Source organism: Sander lucioperca, chromosome 19 (assembly GCF_008315115.2).
Source record: "Sander lucioperca isolate FBNREF2018 chromosome 19, SLUC_FBN_1.2, whole genome shotgun sequence".
NCBI lineage: Eukaryota > Metazoa > Chordata > Actinopteri > Perciformes > Percidae > Sander > Sander lucioperca.
In genome coordinates this window covers 6,409,543-6,427,299 of record NC_050191.1, presented here as the reverse complement: position 1 = coordinate 6,427,299, position 17,757 = coordinate 6,409,543, and the positions used below count along the sequence as shown (strand labels likewise).

Below are 17,757 nucleotides of genomic sequence, written 5' to 3'. Positions count from 1 at the left end.
CTCCGTCCACAGCAGTACATTGCTTAGCTTTTGTGTCGGTACTCCGATCTGCTTCTCCAAACTGGGGGCGTGCCGACCGCCATCTACTGTAGCAAACACACTGACTATGGAGAAGTACAGTAGCTCATCTAACCACACTTCAAAAAGATCAAAACTATCCCTTTCACGGGTTTAATTATGGTATAACAATGTGAGGTCAGAGCATAGGTCTCACATTCAACATCATTTCATTGAAAACAATACATTTTAACTATGTTTACTCTAAACAACTCATCTTTCCCCCTCCTCTCCCTCCATACTGCTCTCCAAGTTTAGCACAGTAACGCCGCTTGAGATTGTATTCCTGGAGAACAGCAGCTTTCTCCCTTCGCTGAGACAGTAAGCAGTGACATTAAAAAAATAAAATGTTGACGTAAAATATAAAATTAAGACATTTTTATTCTCCATTTAAAAAAAAAAAAAGACGACTTTAAAATAAAAGAAAATAGAAAAACAAAAAAAAACATATATACAGTGAGGAAAATAAGTATTTGAACACCCTGCTATTTTGCAAGTTCTCCCACTTAGAAATCATGGAGGGGTCTGAAATTGTCATCGTAGGTGCATGTCCACTGTGAGAGACATAATCAAAAAAAAAAAATCCAGAAATCACAATGTATGATTTTTTAACTATTTATTTGTATGATACAGCTGCAAATAAGTATTTGAACACCTGTCTATCAGCTAGAATTCTGACCCTCAAAGACCTGTTAGTCTGCCTTTAAAATGTCCACCTCCACTCCATTTATTATCCTAAATTCGATGCACCTGTTTGAGGTCGTTAGCTGCATAAAGACACCTGTCCACCCCATACAATCAGTAAGAATCCAACTACTAACATGGCCAAGACCAAAGAGCTGTCCAAAGACACTAGAGACAAAATTGTACACCTCCACAAGGCTGGAAAGGGCTACGGGGAAATTGCCAAGCAGCTTGGTGAAAAAAGGTCCACTGTTGGAGCAATCATTAGAAAATGGAAGAAGCTAAACATGACTGTCAATCTGCCTCGGACTGGGGCTCCATGCAAGATCTCACCTCGTGGGGTCTCAATGATCCTAAGAAAGGTGAGAAATCAGCCCAGAACTACATGGGAGGAGCTGGTCAATGACCTGAAAAGTGCTGGGACCACCGTTTCCAAGGTTACTGTTGGTAATACACTAAGACGTCATGGTTTGAAATCATGCATGGCACGGAAGGTTCCCCTGCTTAAACCAGCACATGTCAAGGCCCGTCTTAAGTTCGCCAATGACCATTTGGATGATCCAGAGGAGTCATGGGAGAAAGTCATGTGGTCAGATGAGACCAAAATAGAACTTTTTGGTCATAATTCCACTAACCGTGTTTGGAGGAAGAAGAATGATGAGTACCATCCCAAGAACACCATCCCTACTGTGAAGCATGGGGGTGGTAGCATCATGCTTTGGGGGTGTTTTTCTGCACATGGGACAGGGCGACTGCACTGTATTAAGGAGAGGATGACCGGGGCCATGTATTGCGAGATTTTGGGGAACAACCTCCTTCCCTCAGTTAGAGCATTGAAGATGGGTCGAGGCTGGGTCTTCCAACATGACAATGACCCGAAGCACACAGCCAGGATAACCAAGGAGTGGCTCTGTAAGAAGCATATCAAGGTTCTGGCGTGGCCTAGCCAGTCTCCAGACCTAAACCCAATAGAGAATCTTTGGAGGGAGCTCAAACTCCGTGTTTCTCAACGACAGCCCAGAAACTGACTGATCTAGAGAAGATCTGTGTGGAGGAGTGGGCCAAAATCCCTCCTGCAGTGTGTGCAAACCTGGTGAAAAACTACAGGAAACGTTTGACCTCTGTAATTGCGAACAAAGGCTACTGTACCAAATATTAACATTGATTTTCTCAGGTGTTCAAATACTTATTTGCAGCTGTATCATACAAATAAATAGTTAAAAAATCAAACATTGTGATTTCTGGATTTTTTTTTTTAGATTATGTCTCTCACAGTGGACATGCACCTACGATGACAATTTCAGACCCCTCCATGATTTCTAAGTGGGAGAACTTGCAAAATAGCAGGGTGTTCAAATACTTATTTTCCTCACTGTATAAATAAATTTGTGGGCTAGATGTAACAAAAAATTCTTAACAGGTAGGGGGTTTTGTGAAATTGTCTGAGGGCCCTGTGCAGGTAGTTTGAGATCCCGGGTTTACTCACAGCTCAATGTGAGAGGCGTTAGGTCGATGGAGATGTCGTGCTGTTCGCTGGTCAGTTTGCAGTTATGGCTCTCCAGATAGTCTCTGTGACATGCGTATTCAGTCACCCACTCCACCTCGTAACGACAGTTCGACTCTGCTGTCATTTTAGGAAGGCTGCCCTGTGAAACCAAAGGACACTTTTAGTAAAGCAGGAATTAGTTCCATTTTTGCAAGTACAGTAGAACAGCATGGAAGCCAGATTAAAATAAAACAAAAAGATACAAGTTTGCTGTGTGTAGAAATAAGTATGCGTAACCTACTGAATGCCTGCTCGATGGACAGATGAAAGTGATGGTGACGGCAGGATCGTGTCCATTACAGATGCCTGGAGGAGACGAACCTTCATACTGTAACCTCAGTCTTGAGAGGAGACAAGACACAAGTGAAAACATTTTAGAGTTAATCTTACTGTCCAATAAAAGTTACTCTCCAGACATCTATGATATAGAAGCTCAACACGGACTAAACAAAAACACACCCGTCATTAATACCAGAGCAAATTCTGGACGTACCAACAATCATATAAACTTGTAAAACTATTTAAGTAAATAAACTCAAAGCGACAGAACAGAAGATTTGTCCTGACAGACCGCTGCAAAGCATTCCCTACTCTGGAGAGTCAGTTGACAGATGGCTGGCATTCTTCAAGCAGATACCTGTCGTTGGACAGCAGCTCCAGCTGTCTGGTAGGAGAGCCCATGTTGTAGGAGCCCTGACTGGTGACCAGGCAGGCTGCAGAGTCCACTGGACACGATGTGTTTGGTTGGTCTGAGAGAGAAAGAGGACGGCTATGAGATGATGGGAAAGCAAATCAAGTTTGTATAGATTAGGAAAAATACTGTATATAGCTGCTGCTATCAGTAATGCTCAAGATAGTTCAACGGCGGAAAAAAGGGTCTGTGCGGCAGGCACATGGTTCAAAAGGGTTATACTTAGTGTCTTAATTAATCATAGGTGTGTTTTGGGCGTAACATGCCATAAACCAGTGTCATCTCCCATTCCCTTTTAAAGCCAGGCGCGTTTGGACCTTGGAGCAGTGCTATTATGATGGCGGATTTGCTAAGCAGGAAGGAGAGATTTTCAGGAGAAGAAACCGATCTGCTCGTGCGTGAAGTGAATGCGTTCGTTATTGACTTTAGACCAGGTTTTTGTTGGTCAATGGCGCGATCACTTTCCGCTGCCTCAAGATAGCAATACGCCAAGAATGCACCTGAACACACCTCCCTGTAGACCCATGGGCGCACAAATGGGCGCAGGTGCATTTGCTATTTAAACGACGTGGGCGCTGGACGGGAAATTGACAACTGCGTCGGTCTTAAACTAGCAAAGACACTTGCGTTGGGCTTTGCGCTGCGCCGGGTGCAAGATAGGACCCTAAGTCATTTATTCATCCATTGGTCTCTCCACCCTCCCTCAGGTACTGACTGAGATTCCGGCAGATGTTGATGTAGAAAGCGATGGTGTCGTCACCGTCGTCCACCAGATAGCCATCGTTCACTTTGATCAGAGGGTTGAGGTCGTGCTTCTTACCGTCCGAGTCAAACACATAGCAGGGTACCTGAACACAGAAGGAGAGGTAACTTTATACTGCAGTACCCACATCTTTCCATAATCACTTGAAGAACAATTCATAGAGAAAATGGTGGAAGTCATTTAGAAAAGGCTATTAAAGATACTACTTGTAAAATAGATATAAATCAGATCTTTGTGTGGCTGTTTAAATGACATCATGGTTCATAGAGGCAGGCAGATTTTTATTTTTAAAAGGCCAGTTATTTCATGGATCCAGGATACTATGCATCCTGATGAAGTTCCCTTGGCCTTTGGAATTAAAATAGCCCCACATCATCACATCCCCTTCACCATACCTAGAGATTGGCACGGTTTTATTTCAGTTAGCCTAATAGCTGGTTTGATTTGCATTGAGAGATGATTTTATGGAAAGTACCCCCATGCCAATCTCTAGGTATGGTGAAGGGTATGTGATGATGTGGGGCTATTTTAATTCCAAAGGCCAAGGGAACTTTATCAGGATGCATAGTATCCTGGATCCATGAAATAACTGGCCTTTAAAAATAATAATCTGCCTGCCTCTATGGGAATTTAACACAGGGGTGTACCCCCTGTATTTTAAGGAAGAACATTTATTTATTTACGATACATTATTCATTCACAAAGAAAATTGGTGTCCTTAAAAGGTTGGATTTACCTCTTTTTTTTTTAATTAAGGCATTAAGATCAATTTCCAAAAGATGATTTTTTTATTCCTCTTTTTAGTCAACTTTAGCATGGGTTCATAAACTTATGAGTGCAACTGTATGTTGATAAATGAAGATAAATTGTAACATTTCATAATTCTTCATTGGAAACCGCTACAAATAAGCACCCGATGTGTATTTTGGTGGTTTTCTTTCCACTGGTCTGAAAGAAGACTTGTTATGGAAGCAAAAAATAGCCAAAAATCTTTAAATTGACCAGTGCATGACAAAACGGTGTTTTTGCCTGCCGTGTCTGGCATTAAAAAGCAAGTTGAATTTATTTCATACATTCTTTGAATTATTCCACGTTGAACTCACATCAACTGCTTCATGGTGACAACATGCCCTCTGCACTGATAAATACATGCTGCATTAAAACACCCTCACAAGAGTGGGAAGACAACTTTCCGTGTCATCTTAAACCCCTCTCTGGCTCATTGTTTCTCACATATCACACCTTAACAGACACGGCAGCAGTGGCTTTCTTTCTTACACATGAAAACCTTCCTGTCAGTGAGTCAGATGTTCTACCACATACCTCTTTGTGTGGTTTGAATTTATTTTTCTTGCAGGCAGCGAAGGTCCTCCACTCAAAGTAATGCACACACTGAGACACGGCGACAAACTCTGGGGTCCCCTGCGGCACACAAACACAGGAACATGAGTAAGACAGATAGTTTCATGTTTATAAGGGTGACGGACACATCATAGTGGTGGTTTGGTGGTGGTGGGTCGCTTTACAGCAAATGTGGAAAGGTCAGTGATTCTGTTATAATACAGAATATATAGGACTTATTTTGATATATTAAAAATGATGTGGAGGATTTCTTTTAAAGGTTAATTTGCCAGGAGAACATTTTTATAAATGCTTAAGTTTTACAATTCTTCCCCACTTGTACAGATTAATGCTGCTGCTGGAGTGGTTGAGGGTTCAGTGCATGCTCAAGGGCTTCTTCAAGAACACTTGTTGAGAGAGGAGAATGTTTTCATTCCCACTCTTCATCCACAATTTTACAGCTTGATGTCTGTAAGGTTTAACAGTCATCCAGGTCATAGTTACCCAAGAAAGGGTTCAAATCAAGGGCAACTGGACTTGGTTAAGGTGCTTTGAAGACGTTTTGTCTCTCATCCTGAAGATGTCTCTTGGATAGAGAGAGAGAGACAAAACCTGGCCTGTTACAGGTCAACTTCTTTTACTTTTTTTCAAAGTTTATTTTTTTGGCATTTTTAGGCCTTTATTTGATAGGACAGCTTAGACTTGAAAGGGGAGAGAGGGTGAATGACATGCAGCAAAGGGCCGCAGGTCGGAGTCGAACCCGCGGCCGCTGCGCCAAGGAGTAAACCTCTATATATGGGCACCCGCTCTACCAGGTGAGCTACCCAGGGGCCCAACTTCTTTTACTTTTTGAACATTTTTACAGTAGTTAAGGGATTTGGGTTGTCTGCTGAAGTGGGTCACAAAATGTGTTATTTATGACAAAATTATGAGCTACCTGATTCAGTTTCTTTACTCAGCACTGTCAAAACTAAAAAGGAGGAAAGTAATACTGTATATTAAATATTTTGACGCTAGTATCGCTATGGATTTACATGTCCCCATTTTGTTTGTGCAGATGCAAAACGAGGGTGACGTGATACACATTTCTGCCAATGGTTTCCCTCCATCCCTCTGATCTACAGGTGGTTCTACATAATGCTCCAGTAAATGCAGCAACAAAGGCAGTGAAGAAGAAGACTGCAAGCACATAAATATGGATGTAAACAATGCAGATTTCAAACTTGAAAAATCTACTTTGCAAAAGTTTTATGAGCAAGGAAATGTATTCAACACGTTTGTTAGATGTCAATAATACACACAATGAGACACTTTATGATGTCAAAAAAAAAAGTCACTGCTAAAATAAAGTCAAAGTTATACATAATTAGGGTTGGGTACCGAAACCCGGTTCCACTATGGATCCGGTTCCTACGCAAACGGTAGTATTCGGACCGGATTAGAACGCAAATTTCGGTTCCGACTGACATATTTTCCCTCTGTCGCTCCATACAGCGGCAGACTCTTTTTTTTTTTTTCTTTCTCCCTTTTCTGCTGAGTGGCGCAAGTGCCCGCTCGCGGTGTGACGCGCTTCTCCGCGATATTCTCGGACATGCCCTCTACTATCACTGCTGATAGACGGCTTTTTGTACACGCTCTAAAACGGACGTACAAATATCACACTTTCTCTGTAGTCTACCGTTAGCTAGCTATCGTAAATGTAGGCTACTTTCATATTAACCATTCACTGCACGTGATCGCTAGTAAACATATTACACTTGTTCTGCTAGTCTATCGTTCAGGACAAGACGCTGTAGCCTGGTGGTCAAATTGTCTGCCCTTTCAAACTTATACCTGTGTGTACAGGCCTCTTGAACACCATCTGAGAGTTTTCTCCTGTGCAAGACATGCCATAAGTCAGGAGAGGTGTCTTATCTTGCCAGAGAAGGCAAATATGGTCATTTTTCTGCAAAAGAACTGCTAAAGTTTGAAGCTGGTTGGCATACCAACTCAACATTTATTTTGTTGTTACTTGTTAATAGTGTAACTGTTATTTGTTAAATTATTGTAGTTGTGTGTTAGGTGACTTAGGTTTACTTATTATATATTTAAGTACTTGAAAAACATATATATATATATATATATATATATATATATATATATAGTTAAATTTAAATCATTTTCAATTTAAAAAAAAAAAAAAAACTCCATAAAAGAGCCTCTCTTTGATGTCATTTTTCAGTTTTTCAAGAATCGGTTTAGGAATCAGTTAGGAATCGGAATCATTTTAAATGTACCGGTTCGGCATCAGAATTGTAAAAACTCAAACGGTACCCAACCCTATACATAAAGTTAAAAAAATCATATTTAGCCCTGCAAGTCTGGTACCAAATCTTACCGGAGACAAAGAGTTGCACTGAGCATGAGCCAAAGAATATACCACAGCCACTGTGCTACACTATCAAACTCAATTTGAGAAAGATATATTTTAGAAAATATTCTACACTTAGAGGACCTAAGCACAAGCTTTTAAAATGGTAGAGGCAAAAAAATAAATTACATCTGTAAGTGCTGAAAATAACTAACTGTCCACTCTCGTTCTGCTGAGGCTAATTATCATTACAGATGATCTGCATTTGGCTCTCGTCACTTCTTCCTTTCAGCATTAGATGACTTGGTAATAAGTTTCATAAAAGCCACTTTCATTTCTTTATTTCACCCTTTTTTAAACTGAATACTAAAACTAAATCTAGCACCGATCATCTGCTCTTTGTGACTTGACAGGAAATGACACACATTATTGTCAACCCTCCGCTCAGCCACCCCCAAAACCGCAGACACACACACTATTAACTCACAAGAGCAGAAATACATAGCAGGTGACAATCTTTGTCCTACATTATTTCTCTTTACAAGTTCACTTCCGTTCATTGCAGCTGAGAGCAGCTTCTGGTATCCAACAAATGTCATTTTAGCTTTTTTAGATTTGTTTCAGAGAAAGAAAACACCAATTTGAATTTCGACTCCTTGAAATATGAGTCAAATGTAAGCTCAAAAACATCAGGAAGGGTTTAATGTTCGTCTCGGTCAGTTAGGCATCTATCCAGTTTTTTTTGCAAGTCATAACGTGCTGAATACAAGTAACTGACTAAAAACAGCAAAGCACATTATTGTTTCCTCAATATTGCACAACAGTGCAAGTGCATGTTCATCGTGTAACTTTCTACACAAGCAAAGTTTTTATTCTGCACCTTTGCAGCATGTTCAAAGTATCAGTGATGACAATAAACTGCATCTACAGTACAACTCAAAACAACTGACTCTTGCAGATGAAACCTGATTACTTGGACACATTATATTACTAACCAGGTTTCTGACTCCAGGATGAGTCCATTTGGGATTGCACAGATCATCCTGTGACTAACTTAAAAGCTAACTTATCAATTCACTTGGTATCCACAGCTACAATTCAGAGAAACACACAGCACAAAATGTTTTCTCCCATTACAGAGAGTGTACTCTCACAGTGCCACTGCCACATGTCGACATTTGCATTTAATAGCAATCAAACTAAATAGAATTACAGAACTTAGTCAATGCCCTACATTGGCCACATAATGCCAGACTCTTTCATCGTGCCTCATGCATGCAAATAAGTTGAGCATTTTGAGCAGACGTCAGAAAGTGCTTTACATATTTAGCAGCAGGAGACTTTCAAAACAGGCACATTACATACATATAAAAACTAAGCAAAGGCTGCAATATAGTATATTTATTTTCAACATACATGTTTATATGCCCCACAATTCAGGGCTCAAGTGGTTGCCGGCTTGGCAAGCAGGCCATCAGCTTCGGGTTGCCGAAATTGACAATACGGTTGCCATGTTTTAAACTGCCTGTATTTGGAGCAATTCATTTGTTATGCAACTATACCACACATTTTAATAATGTTGCAATATCATTTCCCATCCCTCTCAAATAGGGGTGCAACGGATCACAAACTCACGGATCACGGTTTTGAGTCACGGATCTGATTCATTTTCTGATCAGCACAAAAAAGGGGGGAATTTAAATGATAATGAAAAATGTAATAGTAACTTTTTAACAATAATTACTTCTTTCACCAGTAAATTGCTGTTAAAAGACAAAAACAGATGAGAAAACGGTATTTTACAATAACTTTGAATGCACCACGAGGTCTACCAGTTTATCAGTAAACACATTATTTTGTACCGTCTGTGTTGTTTCTCCGACAACAGCAGTGACCATAGTGCTAGTTTCTCAGCTCATAGCTTTAGTGGCAGATGGTTGTACATCCCGCTGTTGGAATCCTCTACAGTGAAATACAGTCACACTTTTACACCGTTTAGCTGTCAGCATTTTAACCGTGTTTAATCTAGTTACTACTGTAACTAATGGTAGGCTAACGTTACCTGCTGCCAAGTGTTAACGTGTTATTAGTGTTAACTAGCATCCCTTTGCAGCGATGCTTCTGTTGCCTCTAATGTCTGTTTCGGAGCATCAGAGACCAGCGCAGACATTTAGGTGGCACCGTAATGAGGCACCGAAATCCACGTTGCTATTCCGTCCGGTAGATACTGTTGAGTTTAAAAAAGGTAAAACAATGCTGATATGTGATATCAATGCACTTTTATGTTTTGATGTATTCACAGATGTACTCTGCAGCTTGTTGTGTTGATTAGGTCAAGTCCGTCACTTAGCATACAGGAGGAAGCTCCTTTGTCTAATCAGTCTGGGAGCCAACCCTGCTGGCGCAGACTAGATAAGGACAAAATAATGTGTATTCCTGCAGCTTTAAAAGGATTGACACCCACATTGTAGGACCTTTCATCGACTGGAAGTAACCTCAGGACACATGGAGTTGGAAGTGACGCCTTATTTTGGGCGACGACAGGCTACCGGGAATGGTTTAAATCCACGTGGGGAAAAGGAACCGCCCACATGTCCAGGAGAATATAGTGGACAAGCAGAGAGTCGAAAAGGACTGTTGAATGTGACTCCCGAAGGGAGAAGCATCTTTTCAGTCCGCTGCAGCATTAAACCCTGTTTTATCATGTCATTTTGTTTATTAAATCTTTTTGTTAAATCTTCATTGGACCCAAGCCTCTCCTTTCTCAGAAATACACAACAATACCAGGCATTTTAACATGCGCCGTTAACGTGAACAGAAAATTGCATTGCCTGTATCTTTTCGAGGGAAACGCGCGTGTGTGGAAAGCGGTCGCACAACAGCTGAAATGTTGCGTTGCGCACAAACGTAGTGTTTAAACTTTACGGAGACAACCAAATAAAATACTGACTTCTTTTGAAATAAGATTTTCCAGTTTTGTAGGTTTTGATTTGTTAAAAAAAAGAAAAAAGAAAAAACACAAATATTGAACAGGTGGTTGGCAACCAGAGGCCACGAAACGGTTGCCAATTGACTCAATCTGGTTGCCAAAGGCAACCGGGCAACCGTTTGCTGTTGAGCCCTGCAATGTATTAGGTGGTAAGATCTCAAAAACAAAGCAGCACTGTTGTAGAATGGATCCAGCTTAGACACTCACAGCAGCTGCTTTTGTGCTTCGGACAGAACAGACAATGTAGACCTGGTGTTAGCTGACACATCGGAACAAAAGCAACTCATATTAAATACAAATAATTGCTGCTGAGTGAGGGGTTGAGGGCCCTGCTCAAGGGCACCTCAGTGTTGCTAATGAGCAACTCAGATTTATCCTGCCGGGTCCTCCCACGTATTGGTCTAAACACAGCTCCCGGAAAAGCACAAATCATCCGTTCTAAAAACACTTCTTTGTGTGTTTTGAGTCTTACCATGGTTTTCCCACACTGGAAGCTGATGCTGGTCTGAATGTTGTTGTCGCTTCCCGGACATTTTTCTGTGCTGTTGTAATCCAGCACCTTGCCAGAGAGCCTGTGCAGGGACAGCTCACCTGCACATTCAAGACAAGAGAAACAGTCAATTACAGACCGTTACACTTTTAGTTTGATTAATAGATATGTAGAATTTCACTCATGTTAAACATGTTGACAATAATGACTAGCATTCAATATGCACACATTCAATTCAATTACATTTTCTTCTCAATTATTACAACTCCAAAGGGTGAAAAGACTAAGGCTGTGAGGAAACATAATGGATAATGCATTCATTTGAATAAAGACATTAATAGCTTTCCACCCTTGTCTTTTTGTTGTATGCTTTACCAGCCATTGATAATCATACGCTTATTATTATTTAGAGCTACATAAAGACTTCCTGTAGCAAGTTAAGTATCAAAAAAGGAAAAACACGCAGACTCTCATTATCTGAGTTGGTATCCCTGTATGTTACTGTATCAGACAATCCAGCTAAATAATGTCTTAACCAACCAACCTCTGCTGACACACACAGACACACACACACACACACACACACACACACACACACACACACACACAATGTGTCGACCCTGCTGTCAGTACACAGTCATAATTTATCACATGAATAGAAACAGCAGTGGGAAATGTTCTGCATGAGAAGAACATTAAGACTGGGGCAGTTAAACTCACAGCAGGTCAGCCAGATTCAACTACTGTGAGACTAACTGAGGTCTGTAAATGTGTTACCAAACGTAAAGCTGTTTAAGCAGACATTTATAGCCCTTAATAGCTCATTAAGCAGACATTTGGCCTGAATAGAAAAAAATGTGCAACCAGGTGGATTATGCAGCATGCATGGTCGGACATATCAAGCAATTTGAAGACGTCACCTTGGACTTTTTTTGGTGCGATTCTGGAGAAAGATTGTTGCTATTTGAACTCAACACCCCTCCCGTCAGTGCTCCTTATTTATCATCCCTCTCTATACGTCTGTGGCCTTCCCCCTGTCCCGTGCACGAGCATGAATGTGGCTGTTGCTGTTTCCCTGGAATACAGATGTGTGTAACGGTCCGAGCCACTTTGTTTCTTTCCCCATTTACAGAGCCAGGGCTGTGTATGAACACCGGATGTTTTTTTGCTAGATATCTGCTAAACTTGACAAAAGGTGTCTTGGATTAGAATCACGGACTCCACCTTTAATCTAACGCAAACAGAAAATGAAAGGTGCTCTAAGCGATGTTGGGTGACGTCACTTCTTGTTGACATTCGAAGTATTGTCAAACAAAACGGAGGCTAGCTCGCCCCTCCCTCCTCCTCATCCCGTCCCCTCCCTTCCGCGCACTAACCCCCAAATCCTTCTTGTCGGTTATTGGCTGGAACACTGTTTGTTATGTTTGGTGGTGCAGGTTGGCGCAGTTTGTTTTTGTGCCCGTTTGTGGAGCCTGGGCTGTCTACAAAGACCGCGTTTTTTTTTTTTTTTTTTGCAGTGTGTTCAGGGGACAGGCAGCTAGCGGATAGTGAGATGTTTGCTGTATGTGACAAAAAAATGTTGTAGCCTAAAAAACGAGTGACATCGCTTAGAGCACCTTTAATGGTTAATACAAAATCATTATGTGTAGCCCTAATTTCAATACTCTTTTGTAATGAAAATGTGGAACAAAATAAATGTGATCCATTGTAAATGACATGAATCAAAGCTGATTACAGCCACTGATCTTCATGAAAGGGCAAACAAACTTTTTACAGGCAGTACAGGTGAGGGGAGCATTTGTTACTCCAAAGATTTTGATTTGAGGAAGCACAAAAGACATGAATGTCAAAGTGTGAGGATGGAATCTGTGGTTGCAGGGCAGAGTCAAGATGGCATGAAAGCAAGCAGTACAGAGACAGAGAGAGACAGAGACGGGAGGAGCTGGTGAGTGAGCGAGCGAGCAGAGCATAACATGTGTCTATTTGTGTTTGAGAGCGTTTGTGCTTGATGATGTGTTCCTGTGTCATGTGATAAGTCAGCTAGCATGATTAAACTGCAAGTCATCGGACCACACTGCTTCTTGTTGCTATTCTTTCACTTTCCAAATGTGATCTTCCTCTTTAAAAAATCTAGAGAGGACATCCTAATAAAATCAGCTGGGAAATATACCCTGCAACACCAACAACATGAGTCTGCAGTCTTCAGCTCTTTGTCACACTCAGAAATCTGAGCTACCAAACACCAATTCGTCACCAAGGGAAGTTCACGGCCTCAGACTGCAGGACAAGTTGTTGTGGGACTCTGGAATAACTCTGTCTGGCAGCCTGTCGTCTTAAGAAAAGGTCATGGGCAAAATCAAAAGACAGTGACGTAACTAAAATTGAGAAACAGCCCCAAATACTCACAGTAAACCTGTTTCAAACCCCAAGTGATCTTTAAGTAGAATGTATGCATGTTTGCTATTAACGTAGCAAATGTGGCATATGTTATATGGTCTAATGGAATTACACAGCATGAACTATGAGATTATGTACACTGATTGGGACCATTGGGAAGATTTCAGATTTAAAACCACATAAAAAGGAAATTCAGTAAAACAATAATAATTGGGGGAAAAAAAGACTGACTTTTGTACTAAGACTGAGAGGTGGAATATACACTGCAAGACAGACAAAATGGATAATACATTTGTTTGAGTATTGAAATTGAAGCTGGTTTGCCTATCTCCCCCTTACTCCTTCTATTCACAAATTATATGGAGCTACATAAAGACTTGGTGTGCCTAATTTAAAATATTATATAGTGATACAGAGGCCATGAACTGTATGATTATGACGCCACTTCTGCTACAATAGCACTGATTGTGACCACTGGGAAAGCACAGTTTCAGATTCAAAAACCACATGTAAAGAAACATTCAGTAAAACGATACTTGGGGAGGCATGCTGTGAGCTCCAACAGATATAAATAACAACAGATTTACGGAATGTTTTACATATGTCTCCATACGTTAATTCATTCGCCAAAGAGTCTTTTCTAGCGTTCAGCGGGGGAAGTTAGCGGGTTTTATTCTGACAGCAAAAACGCCGAAAGACGTTTTTGACAAGGAAGAGAAGAAAGACAAGTCAAGAAAATGTTAAACCAGTTTAGTTTCGCATTGCCAGACCTTCCTCCACAACAGGAGGGTCTGGCTAGTCCACACAGCATTCCGAGATTGGGAGAAAAACGGGCAGTATTTTATTGGCATTTCTTTAAACCAATCACAACCATCTTGGGTGGCGCCTCTAGCCCTAAAGACTAAAAACAGTCAAACCTGAAGTCAAGAAATGAAGCCCAACTCTGAGGTTCACTGTTGAATATATCAGCTGTCTTTGAGAATAGGACACGCCAGCCTGTACATTTGTGTCAAATCATTTGCAAAACAGTGGAAGAAAAAGGCCCTCACAATTTCCCAGACCCCAAAGCGACGTCTTCAAAGTTCTTGTTTGGACCAACCAACAGTCTAAAATAGTGATATCTTACATTTAAGAAGCAGCAAATATTTGGTATTTTCAGTTGATAAAACAACTGAAATGATTAATAAATCATCAATTAATTAACTCATTGACTACAAATTTCTTTATTACATTTAAATTGGTTTATGGGGGTTAGGGGCATGATTGTTTTTCCACTTCCAAACAGAGGGCATGGCAGCCACCGATGCATTACATTACATTACATGTCATTTAGCTGACACTTTTATCCAAAGCGATACCAATTAAGTGCTTTCAACCTTGAAGGTGCAAACTCCAGACAAGTAGTAAGTGCAAGTACATTAGCTTTAAATAAGCAAAACTACAAAGAGCCATATGAAAGTGCAGCTTTAAGAATATATATATTATTTTTTTTATCCAATGCAATACATACTTTACCAAAAGATATTTTTTAAGAAGTTGTAATGAAAGAAAACGGCCTAAAAAACATATTTCACCTGAAAATCTCAGCACATACGCATCTTATTTTTCTGTAAACATACATGTTTGTTACGGTTGAGACTCAAGACTAAAGACAACTATCAACAAGATCAATACGTTTATTTTGTTTTGCCTACATGGCCACTTATTTGATGGGATCCTTTACGCAATGCATAAACTCTTAGAAAGAAGGCACACATTTACTTCTACGCAGTCAAGGGAAAAGGTATAGAAATGGAAAACATGATCACAGCAGACCTGCTACCAACATTAAGCCAGATAATTCAAAACTGATTTCATGCTTCATACAGAAACAGACTAGATGGAGTGTTTGTGGCAAAAAAAAATGACCAAAACAACACCAAAAAGCAGCACAGCTATATAACCACCACTTTTTTTCCTGCAGTGTCACCAAAGAGCCATGAAATGTTCTGCTGTGTGGTGGTCATAAGACACATGGGACGCACCAGAATCAAAGACCAGCTCACACACTGCTACTCAAAAACATTTTTAACGGAGCAGTATAATGGACTGCAGCATGTTGAATTCTGGCCTGCACCTGCTCTAAACATACTGCACACATAATTTATCCAGCACAACAACACTGCCGGATACAAGGCTACAACAGGTTATTATTCTACGTCCCTTTATTACACAGAGTTTGTCTCCTGGTGGGGACAAAGGTGATTCTTGCAAAATCATATTTAAAGCTACAATGTGCAACTTTACACAGTTTGCTGCCCCATGGAGCTACAAGAGGCAACTGAAATGATGTTCAAAGTGCAACAAAGATGTTTTGTTGTGGAAATCTTGGAAAGTGTGCCAGACACCAGCTGGCAAAGAGTAAAACTATTGTGACATTCCTCAGTAGGAAGACGACACAAGGTTAACTGGCTTTACACCCAAACTGCAAAACAGCTCTGAACTAGCCTCTCATTTAGACGAATAACTCCCGAACTAGAAGAAACAATTGACACTTCTTGACTTTAACTCTTGGCCAACCACAGGTATAATTCATTTTCATAGCAACGGCAGCTGAAGTGCTCAGGCTTAAAAGGTGTCTAAGCTGACAACATGTTCACCTTCACCCTTGAAATCGCAATACGGTTTCCAAACAATCAACCTATTTCCATTTGTTGCTTTTGTATGATGTTTATTCATTATCTCTTCAGCAGACTGCGATGATGCCATCACACCTGGCTGATAAGAGATGTCTTATGTAACTGCGAAACCTTAACTGTGTGCCAGTGTACACCAGTGGGCTGTACTCACCGACAGACTGGTCTGCTTTGCTGGCGAGGTTCCGGGCGCAGACAGCGGTGGCGGGGCCACAGCTGGTTGGTGGTGAAGACTCACAGAGCTTTAGCGTGTAGCTCACTTTATTATCCTGGTCTATGGCCTCCCATTTATAACTGCAACACAAGAAATAAAAAGAGATTAAATAAAGAAGGAAGAGTAAAAATTAAAGAAAAACATTTAGGCGTTGCACATAGTTGGACTATACGAGACGCACATTAGGTCTCAGCCCTCCCAGCCTCGGATCAATTTCAGTCCCGACCTTTTCCTTTTAATTGATTTGCAGAGCTGTCTACAATGGTATTGATGGGGAGGAACCTATCTATGAGTATTACATCATATCTGATCAATAAATTAAATGTTTAGTCTTACAATTTCTGAAACTAGAGAATGACGCACATCACAATTTTCTTGACTGTGACGTCTTCAAATTGTTTGTTTTTTCCAACAAAACCCCCCAAAATATTCAATTTACAAAAATATAATAAAGAAAAAAATGCAATAAGCTGTAGCAGCAAATGCCTGTCATCAAATAGCTAATTGACATAAAAAATATTTAACTGTTTGGATAATTGTATAATCACTGAAATAATTTTTCAAGAAAAAATGCCAAAATACTTAGTAGTACTTAGTATTGTATTTTTCGCTTCTCAGTTGTGTGGATTTGCTGCTGCTCTTTGTCTCATGTAGTAACAAGTGTTGGTCACAAACAATCAACTGAAAGATGTCTACTTGTGTTTTAGGAAACTGGGATGTGTATTTTTCATTATTTTCTGACAATTTATAGATCAAACGATTCATTGTTTGATCAATGACGACCATACTTGATAGTTTGATCCCTTGTGTCTTGCATTTTTGTCTTTTATGTGTTCTTTGTTAATTGTTTATGCTTTGTCTCGTCACCCATGAATTATTTTCTACGTAGTTTCCAAGGAAATAACATGCTGCAAGCCTGAATTTGGTTATCATTTCTGCCTTATTGCTGTGTCAATATTTAGCTAAACAGCAGCTGCCTGAACAGAACTCCAGTACCTGGAGGTCAGACAACTGCTTGTAATCTTTATTTTAGCTATGACATAAGTTACACGGTGTTGCTGTCTCTTTTATGGCTGCTTTATGGAGAGATATGTTCCTTCTCTGGTCATTTAACGCTGCTAACATTTTGCGTTAGCTTGTTAGTTGTTAGCTTGTTAGTTGACAGTTCTCACGTACATGAGAACTGTCATCTAACAAGCTAACGTTAGCACCTATTTCGTCAGCGACATTTTAGCTTGATAGAAACAACAATATATAACCCTTCACAACTGCTTTGGCTCGAAACAATTTGGAGGCAATTTGAATCTCTTGTAATTTAACAGTACGTTAGCTGGTTAAAACTTCATCAAGCAGCACGTTTTTACAAACAAGGCAACTATTATTTTTAATCGATAGGTTAGCTAGCTTACACCCGAGAGCTGTAGGCTAAATGTAAGAATGTAAAAGTTGATATTGAAACTGAAACAAAGAGCTGACTGTTTGTTTATAAGCCACATTTAACAGGAGCCATTCATATTATATCAAGAGCTCGTGTAAAACCGAAGCATGTCTATAATAAGC

General features: G+C 40.3%; 1 protein-coding gene across 2 annotated transcripts in view; it reads right to left on the bottom strand.

Annotated features, from left to right (window-relative positions):
• igf2r (insulin-like growth factor 2 receptor) overlaps positions 1-17,757 on the bottom strand; it is a 52,847-nt gene that overhangs the window by 34,689 nt on the left and 401 nt on the right. For both annotated transcript variants that reach the window (XM_031313844.2, XM_031313843.2), the window contains exons 2-8: positions 16,138-16,277; positions 10,894-11,012; positions 5,065-5,163; positions 3,694-3,826; positions 2,925-3,036; positions 2,529-2,628; positions 2,228-2,387 (exon numbers count right to left, since the gene is read on the bottom strand). In XM_031313844.2, the coding sequence (XP_031169704.1) occupies positions 2,228-2,387; positions 2,529-2,628; positions 2,925-3,036; positions 3,694-3,826; positions 5,065-5,163; positions 10,894-11,012; positions 16,138-16,277 (863 nt within the window). The remainder of the gene's footprint in view (positions 1-2,227; positions 2,388-2,528; positions 2,629-2,924; positions 3,037-3,693; positions 3,827-5,064; positions 5,164-10,893; positions 11,013-16,137; positions 16,278-17,757) is intronic.